At 18.4% G+C, this 10,000-nt stretch overlaps 1 protein-coding gene across 1 annotated transcript in view; it reads left to right on the forward strand.

Annotated features, from left to right (window-relative positions):
• The window catches only part of egfl6 (EGF-like-domain, multiple 6), a 43,057-nt gene that overhangs the window by 23,738 nt on the left and 9,319 nt on the right, over window positions 1-10,000 (forward strand). The window contains exons 8-9 of the mRNA XM_073845158.1: window positions 2,073-2,340; window positions 2,440-2,491. Of these exons, the coding sequence (XP_073701259.1) occupies window positions 2,073-2,340; window positions 2,440-2,491 (320 nt within the window). The remainder of the gene's footprint in view (window positions 1-2,072; window positions 2,341-2,439; window positions 2,492-10,000) is intronic.

Here is a 10,000-nt window from a genome sequence, read left to right on the forward strand (position 1 = left end):
TTTATTTAAAAAATATTAATTTGTTTATTTTTCTCTTTATATTTTTTATTTTGTATTATTTATCATTATTTAGTTTATATTATTGTTTGCATGTTTATATTTTTACATTTTGGTGTTTTTATTTTTTAATAATTATTATTCTGTATAATTTATATTTTTATTTATCATATTTTATTTTTATTTTTTATTTAGATTTAACTATTCAGATTTTTGTTCTTTAATATTATCTTGTTATTTTGTTATTTATATAATGTTATATTTATTATTTTATTACTTATATATTTAGATTTTTTATATTATTTTATTTATATTATTATTTGATTTTTGTGTGTGTGTGTGTGCGTATGCGTGTTTTATTTAAAAAATATTAATTTGTTTATTTTTCTCTTTATATTTTTTATTTTGTATTATTTATCATTATTTAGTTTATATTATTGTTTGCATGTTTATATTTTTACATTTTGGTGTTTTTATTTTTTAATAATTATTATTCTGTATAATTTATATTTTTATTTATCATATTTTATTTTTATTTTTTATTTAGATTTAACTATTCAGATTTTTGTTCTTTAATATTATCTTGTTATTTTGTTATTTATATAATGTTATATTTATTATTTTATTACTTATATATTTAGATTTTTCATATTATTTTATTTATATTATTATTTGATTTTTGTGTGTGTGTGTGTGCGTATGCGTGTTTTATTTTAAAAAATATTAATTTGTTTATTTTTCTCTTTATATTTTTTATTTTGTATTATTTATCATTATTTAGTTTATATTATTGTTTGCATGTTTATATTTTTACATTTTGGTGTTTTTATTTTTAATAATTATTATTCTGTATAATTTATATTTTTATTTATCATATTTTATTTTTATTTTTTATTTAGATTTAACTATTCAGATTTTTGTTCTTTAATATTATCTTGTTATTTTGTTATTTATATAATGTTATATTTATTATTTTATTACTTATATATTTAGATTTTTTATATTATTTTATTTATATTATTATTTGATTTTTGTGTGTGTGCGTGTTTTATTTAAAAAAATATTAATTTGTTTATTTTTCTCTTTATATTTTTTATTTTGTATTATTTATCATTATTTAGTTTATATTATTGTTTGCATGTTTATATTTTTACATTTTGGTGTTTTTATTTTTTAATAATTATTATTCTGTATAATGTATATTTTTATTTATCATATATTATTTATATTTTTTATTTTTTATTCAGATTTAAGTATTCAGATTTTTGTTCTTTTAAATTATCTTGTTATTTTATTTATTTAATATTATATTTATTATTTAATTACTTATATATTTAGATTTTTTATATTATTTTATTTATATTATTTTTTTATTTTTGTGTGTGTGCGTGTTTTATTAAAAAAAATAGTAATTTGTTTATTTTTCTCTTTATATTTTTTATTTTGTATTATTTATCATTATTTAGTTTATATTATTGTTTGCATGTTTATATTTTTACATTTTGGTGTTTTTATTTTTTAATTATTATTCTGTATAATTTATATTTTTATTTATCATATATTATTTTTATTTTTATTTTTTATTCAGATTTAAGTATTCAGATTTTTGTTATTTTATATTATCTTGTTATTTTGTTATTTATTTATTACTTATATATTTAGATTTTTTTTATATTATTTTATTTATATTATTGCTTGATTTTTGTGTGTGTGTGTGTGTACGTGTTTTTATTTAAAAAAATATTAATTTATTTATTTTTTTCTTTATATTTTTTATTTATCATGTATTATTTATCATTTATTATATTATATAATTGATTATTTTCTCTTGTGTACTGTATGCAAACATCTTTTACGTGAAATATCTTATTCAGGTCAGTACTACATGAAAAAAAATCATGCATTTTCTATGATCCCTAATTTTTTGCAGATTTTGCATGGTGCATGTAAACTTTTCGACCTCAATTGTACATGCATTTCGACTTTTAATGGCTTTAGAGCATTATTTGACATCAATATACAAGGTTTCATTCCACTTTTCCAATGCATTTAATTGCATCGTCTGTATCCTGCAGCTATTCCTGATTTCCCCTCCAAAACTCGCATTTTGGGAGGCAAGTTTGACAACACCATCCCTGAGCCTGCGGCGACCGAATCTCCACGACTCCACCTGCAACCCTTCGACTACGACGGCGAGGTCTACGTAGGCCCTCCGGAGCAGAAGCCTGTGTTTCCAGGGGAGGAGAAGTTTTATGATGAAGAAGAGGAAGAGGAGGAGGAAGACGACACGGGAAACCAGCTGGAGGGCGAGGAGCTGAACCCCAGAGGAGACGCTTTCTGTGAGTGACACACTAAAAATACTCCTCCTTCTACTGTTGACACACATGCGGCGTCCTATTTAAAGAGCACATATACTGAGTAATGTGCTGAGTTCACTCCCAGCACAGGATATACAGATATACTCTTCATATACGTGCAGGAAAAACTGAACAAGGTATTATTAACCGCACACAGATTTGGTGTGCTGCATTACAGAGTAAAATAAGAATCAGCACAAATGCATTTGTGAGATATTGCTGTTACTGAGAGATATAAGTTTATAAATTTATGTTTGATATTTTGATCATAGTTTTTGTACTGTTATTGTATTTATTAATTTCCATTTTTAGTGATTTTATTATTTGCATTTTTATTTTTATATATCATTTTAGTTTTAACTTAAAATTTAAGTTCTAATATTTCTATTTTTTACAGCGATATTTAAGTTAAATAAAGCGCTTTTAATCATTTTAGTTTTATCTAACAAGAACAAGTCATCTTTTAGTTTTAGTCAGTTTTGTACTTCAACTTAAACTACTGTTGGTTTTTAAGTTTTTAAGTATTTTTTTAAAAAATTGTAAATAAAAATGTATATTTTATTTATCATTTATTTATTTTTCACATTAAGTTAACAAGCTAAAGTTAGCTTTTAGTATTTTTTTATTTGTAATTAAAAATGTTTAAAATATTTTACAAATATTTTTGGATTTTTATTGTTATTTTATTTATTTTTAGACATCAAGTTAACTAGCTAAAATAAAATATATTTTTATTAAATGTAATTTATTTTCTGTTAAAATCTATTATATTTTAAGTGATTTTTTTAAATGTTTAGTTTTTGTTAACCTTTAACATTTTACATATATAATTATTATTATTTTTTTAAATATGTAATTAAAAAACAAACAGTTTTAGTTTTTTTTTTTGTATTTAAAAATTCAACCAAATGAGAAATTATTTTTTTACTTTATTAACAGTAATGTTTATTTTATTTCACATAATTTTCAAGTGTTTCTTTATTTTCTTTATGGTTTTAGTAAACAATGATAACCCTATTTTGAATGCAAAAAATATATAGGTCTTCTGTTTAAAAAAGAAAAAAATCATATCAAAAAAAAAAAAATTATTATTTGCATTTTTATTTTTATATATCATTTTAGTTTTAACTTAAATTTTAAGTTCTAATATTTATATTTTTTACAGCGATATTTAAGTTAAATAAAGCACTTTTAATCATTTTAGTTTTATCTAACAAGAAGAAGTCATCTTTTAGTTTTAGTCAGTTTTGTACTTCAACTTAAACTACTGTTGGTTTTTAAGTTTTTAAGTATTTTTTTTAAAAATTGTAAATAAAAATGTATATTTTATTTATCATTTATTTATTTTTCACATTAAGTTAACAAGCTAAAGTTAGCTTTTAGTATTTTTTTAATTGTAATTAAAAATGTTTAAAATATTTTTAAAATATTTTTGGATTTTTATTGTTATTTTATTTATTTTTAGACATCAAGTTAACTAGCTAAAATAAAATATATTTTTATTAAATGTAATTTATTTTCTGTTAAAATCTATTATATTTTAAGTGATTTTTTTAAATGTTTAGTTTTTGTTAACCTTTAACATTTTACATATATAATTATTATTATTTTTTTAAATATGTAATTAAAAAACAATCAGTTTTAGTCTTTTTTTTTTTGTATTTAAAAATTCAACCAAATGAGAAATTATTTTTTTACTTTATTAACAGTAATGTTTATTTTATTTCACATAATTTTCAAGTGTTTCTTTATTTTCTTTATGGTTTTGGTAAACAATGATAACCCTATTTTGAATGCAAAAAATATATAGGTCTTCTGTTTAAAAAAGAAAAAAAAATCAAATCAAAAATAAATAAATACATTTTATTATTTGCATTTTTATTTTTATATATCATTTTAGTTTTAACTTAAATTTTAGTTCTAATTTTAAGTTCTAATATTTCTATTTTTTACAGCGATATTTAAGTTAAATAAAGCACTTTTAATCATTTTAGTTTTATCTAACAAGAACAAGTCATCTTTTAGTTTTAGTCAGTTTTGTACTTCAACTTAAACTACTGTTGGTTTTTAAGTTTTTAAGTATTTTTTTTTTTAAATTGTAAATAAAAATGTATATTTTATTTATCATTTATTTATTTTTCACATTAAGTTAACAAGCTAAAGTTAGCTTTTAGTATTTTTTTATTTGTAATTAAAAATGTTTAAAATATTTTACAAATATTTTTGGATTTTTATTGTTATTTTATTTATTTTTAGACATCACGTTAACTAGCTAAAATAAAATATATTTTTATTAAATGTAATTTATTTTCTGTTAAAATCTATTATATTTTAAGTGATTTTTTTTAAATGTTTAGTTTTTGTTAACCTTTAACATTTTACATATATAATTATTATTTTTTTTTAAATATGTAATTAAAAAACAATCAGTTTTAGGTTTTTTTTTTGTATTTAAAAATTCAACCAAATGAGAAATTATTGTTTTACTTTATTAACAGTAATGTTTATTTTATTTCACATAATTTTCAAGTGTTTCTTTATTTTCTTTATGGTTTTAGTAAACAATGATAACCCTATTTTGAATGCAAAAAATATATAGGTCTTCTGTTTAAAAAAGAAAAAAAAATCAAATCAAAAATAAATAAATAAATTTTATTATTTGCATTTTTATTTTTATATATCATTTTAGTTTTAACTTAAATTTTAGTTCTAATATTTATATTTTTTACAGCGATATTTAAGTTAAATAAAGCACTTTTAATCATTTTAGTTTTATCTAACAAGAACAAGTCATCTTTTAGTTTTAGTCAGTTTTGTACTTCAACTTAAACTACTGTTGGTTTTTAAGTTTAAAGTTTTTCTATCTTATATTTTTATTTTATTTTTATATTTTATCTTTATGTTCAACTGTATTTCTGTTAACAGAAATTGTTTTATTCATTTTAGTTATTACTAACAATAATAACTTTAATGTTTTAGTTTTTGTCATTTAAATTTAGCTTAAACTTTAGTTAGTTGCAAAAGTTTTAAATCTGATATTCTTGTGATATTAAAGTTTTTCTAATATTAATTTAATTTGAATTTAAGTTGAATTCAGTTTTATTGAAAATGATTTTAATGTTGTTTTCTAACAATAACAACAGTAATATTTTAAGAATTTATAATATTTTAGTTTTTTTACGTTACATACTTTTTAGGTTTTTCATCTAATATTTTTATTTTATTTCAGTTTAATTTCTATTAACAAAAATTGTAAAAAATAATTTAAACTTTCGCTTAAAAATAATGCTAGTAGTTAAGTTCTTTTAAGTACTTCAACTTAAACTTTAGTTAGTTGCAAAAGTTTTTAATCTGATATTTAAATTTTATTTTCAAGTTTTTGTGATTGTAAAGTTTTTCTTCTAATATGAAATTGAATTTGTAAATTAATTGAATCATTTTTTAATTTAGTTTATTTCTAACAATAACAGCACTAATATCTTAATTTTAGTAATAAAATTTAAGTTAGTTGCAAAGGCAATTTATGAAATTGGATTTTTTATTTCTATTTAATTTCTATTAATAACATTTTTTAAAATAATTTTTAGCTTTTGCTTAAAAATAATAAAACTAATATTTAAGTTATTTTAAGTACTTCAGCTTAAACTTTAGTTAGTTTTTTCTTTTAATGATATTTAGTAGTGCAGTTTTAGTTTTTGCAAAAAACTTATGCGCTATTAATATTTTGCTGTGGTATTTTTTTTCACAAACTTAAAACTTAGTTGCAAAAACATTTAATCTGATATTTATATTTTACTTAAATTTTTTTGCCATTTTAAAGTTTTTCTTCTAATATGAAATTAAATTTTCATTTTAACTGAATTTATTTCAAGTTAAGTTTTATTTTTTCTAACAATACCAACACTAATATCTTAATCATTTTAGTATTATTTTATTTGAGTTTAATTTCTGTTAATAAAAATAATTTTTAGCTTTTGCTTAAAAATAATAAAACTAATATTTAAGTTATTTTAAGTACTTCAGCTTAAACTTTAGTTAGTTTTTTCTTTTAATGATATTTAGTAGTGCAGTTTTAGTTTTTGCAAAAAACTTTAGCGCTATTAATATTTTGCTGTGGTATTTTTTTTCACAAACTTAAAACTTAGTTGCAAAAACATTTAATCTGATATTTCTATTTTATTTAAATTTTTTTGCCATTTTAAAGTTTTTCTTCTAATATGAAATTAAATTTTCATTTTAACTGAATTTATTTCAAGTTAAGTTTTATTTTTTCTAACAATACCAACACTAATATCTTAATCATTTTAGTATTATTTTATTTGAGTTTAATTTCTGTTAATAAAAATTATTTTTAACTTTTGCTTAAAAATAACAAAACTAATATTTAAGTTATTTTAAGTTATTCAGCTTAAACTTTAGTTAGTTTTTTCTTTTAATGATATTTAGTAGTGCAGTTTTAGTTTTTGCAAAAAACTTAAGCGCTATTAATATTTTGCTGTGGTATTTTTTTCACAAACTTAAAACTTAGTTGCAAAAACATTTAATCTGATATTTATATTTTATTGTAAATTTTTTGCCATTTTAAAGTTTTTCTTCTAACATGAAATTAAATTTTAATTTTAACTGAATTTATTTCAGCTAATGAAAATTATTTTAAGTTTAGTTTTGTTTTTTCTAACAATACCAACAGTAATATCTTAATCATTTTAGTATTATTTTATTTGAATTTAATTTCTGTTACTAAAAATAATTTTTAGCTTTTGCTTAAAAATAACAAAACTAATATTTAAGTTATTTTAAGTACTTCAGCTTAAACTTTAGTTAGTTTTTTCTTTTAATGATATTTAGTAGTGCAGTTTTAGTTTTTGCAAAAAACTTTAGCGCTATTAATATTTTGCTGTGGTATTTTTTTTCACAAACTTAAAACTTAGTTGCAAAAACATTTAATCTGATATTTATATTTTATTTAAATTTTTTTGCCATTTTAAAGTTTTTCTTCTAATATGAAATTAAATTTTCATTTTAACTGAATTTATTTCAAGTTAAGTTTTATTTTTTCTAACAATACCAACACTAATATCTTAATCATTTTAGTATTATTTTATTTGAGTTTAATTTCTGTTAATAAAAATAATTTTTAGCTTTTGCTTAAAAATAACAAAACTAATATTTAAGTTATTTTAAGTTATTCAGCTTAATCTTTAGTTAGTTTTTCTTTTAATGATATTTAGTAGTGCAGTTTTAGTTTTTGCAAAAAACTTAAGCGCTATTAATATTTTGCTGTGGTATTTTTTTCACAAACTTAAAACTTAGTTGCAAAAACATTTAATCTGATATTTATATTTTATTTGAAATTTTTTGCCATTTTAAAGTTTTTCTTCTAATATGAAATTAAATTTTCAGTTTAACTGAATTTATTTCAGCTAATGAAAATTATTTTAAGTTTAGTTTTATTTTTGTAATAATACCAACACTAAAATCTTAATCATTTTAGTATTATGTTATTTGAGTTTAATTTCTGTTACTAAAAATAATATTTAGCTTTTGCTTAAAAATAATTAAACTAATATTTAAGTTATTTTAAGTACTTCAGCTTAAACAAACTTTAGTTAGTTTTTTCTTTTAATGATATTTAGTAGTGTAGTTTTAGTTTTTGCAAAAAAACTTATGCGCTATTAATGTTTTGCTGTGGTATTTTTTTCACAAACTTAAAACTTAGTTGCAAAAACATTTAATCTGATATTTATATTTTTTTTTAATTTTTTGCCATTTTAAAGTTTTTCTTCTAACATGAAATAAAATTTTCATTTTAACTGAATTTATTTCAGCTAATGAAAATTATTTTAAGTTAAGTTTTATTTTTTCTAACAATACCAACACTAATATCTTAATCATTTTAGTATTATTTTATTTGAGTTTAATTTCTGTTAATAAAAATAATTTTTAACTTTTGCTTAAAAATAACAAAACTAATATTTAAGTTATTTTAAGTTATTCAGCTTAAACTTTAGTTAGTTTTTTCTTTTAATGATACTTAGTAGTGCAGTTTTAGTTTTTGCAAAGAACTTTAGCGCTATTAATATTTTGCTGTGGTATTTTTTTCACAAACTTAAAACTTAGTTGCAAAAACATTTAATCTGATATATATATATATTTTATTTTAATTTTTTGCCATTTTAAAGTGTTTCATCTAATATGAAATAAAATTTTCATTTTAACTGAATTTATTTCAGCTAATGAAAATTATTTTAAGTTTAGTTTTATTTTTGTAATAATACCAACACTAAAATCTTAATCATTTTAGTATTATGTTATTTGAGTTTAATTTCTGTTACTAAAAATAATATTTAGCTTTTGCTTAAAAATAATTAAACTAATATTTAAGTTATTTTAAGTACTTCAGCTTAAACAAACTTTAGTTAGTTTTTTCTTTTAATGATATTTAGTAGTGCAGTTTTAGTTTTTGCAAAAAAACTTAAGCGCTATTAATGTTTTGCTGTGGTATTTTTTTCACAAACTTAAAACTAAGTTGCAAAAACATTTAATCTGATATTTATATTTTATTTTAATTTTTTTGCCGTTTTATAGTTTTTCTTCTAACATGAAATTAAATTTTCATTTTAACTGAATTTATTTCAGCTAATGAAAATTATTTTAAGTTAAGTTTTATTTTTTCTAACAATACCAACACTAATATCTGAATCATTTTAGTATTATTTTATTTGAGTTTAATCTCTGTTTATAAAAATAATTTTTAACTTTTGCTTAAAAATAACAAAACTAATATTTAAGTTATTTTAAGTACTTCAGCTTAAACTTTAGTTAGTTTTTTCTTTTAATGATATTTAGTAGTGCAGTTTTAGTTTTTGCAAAAAACTTAAGCGCTATTAATATTTTGCTGTGGCATTTTTTTCACAAACTTAAAACTTAGTTGCAAAAACATTTAATCTGATATTTATATTTTATTTAATTTTTTTTGCCATTTTAAAGTTTTTCTTCTAATATGAAATTAAATTTTCATTTTAACTGAATTTATTTCAGCTAATAAAAATTATTTTAAGTTTAGTTTTATTTTTTCTAACAATACCAACACTAATATCTTAATCATTTTAGTATTATTTTATTTGAGTTTAATTTCTGTTTATAAAAATAATTTTTAACTTTTGCTTAAAAATAACAAATCTAATATTTAAGTTATTTTAAGAACTTCAGCTTAAACTTTAGTTAGTTTTTTCTTTTAATAATATTTAGTAGTGCAGTTTTAGTTTTTGCAAAAAACTTAAGCGCTATTAATATTTTGCTGTGGTATTTTTTTCACAAACTTAAAACTTGGTTGCAAAAACATTTAATCTGATATATATATTTTATTTTAAATTGTTTGCCATTTTAAAGTTTTTCTTCTAATATGAAATTAAATTTTAATTTTAACTGAATTTATTTCAGCTAATGAAAATTATTTTAAGTTTAGTTTTATTTTTTTCTAACAATACCAACAGTAATATCTTAATCATTTTAGTATTATTTTATTTGAGTTTAATTTCTGTTAATAAAAATATTTTTTTACTTATGCTTAAAAATAACAAAACTAATATTTAAGTTATTTTAAGTACTTCAGCTTAAACTTTAGTTAGTTTTTTCTTTTAATG

Source organism: Garra rufa, chromosome 8 (genome assembly GCF_049309525.1).
Source record: "Garra rufa chromosome 8, GarRuf1.0, whole genome shotgun sequence".
Classification (NCBI taxonomy): domain Eukaryota; kingdom Metazoa; phylum Chordata; class Actinopteri; order Cypriniformes; family Cyprinidae; genus Garra; species Garra rufa.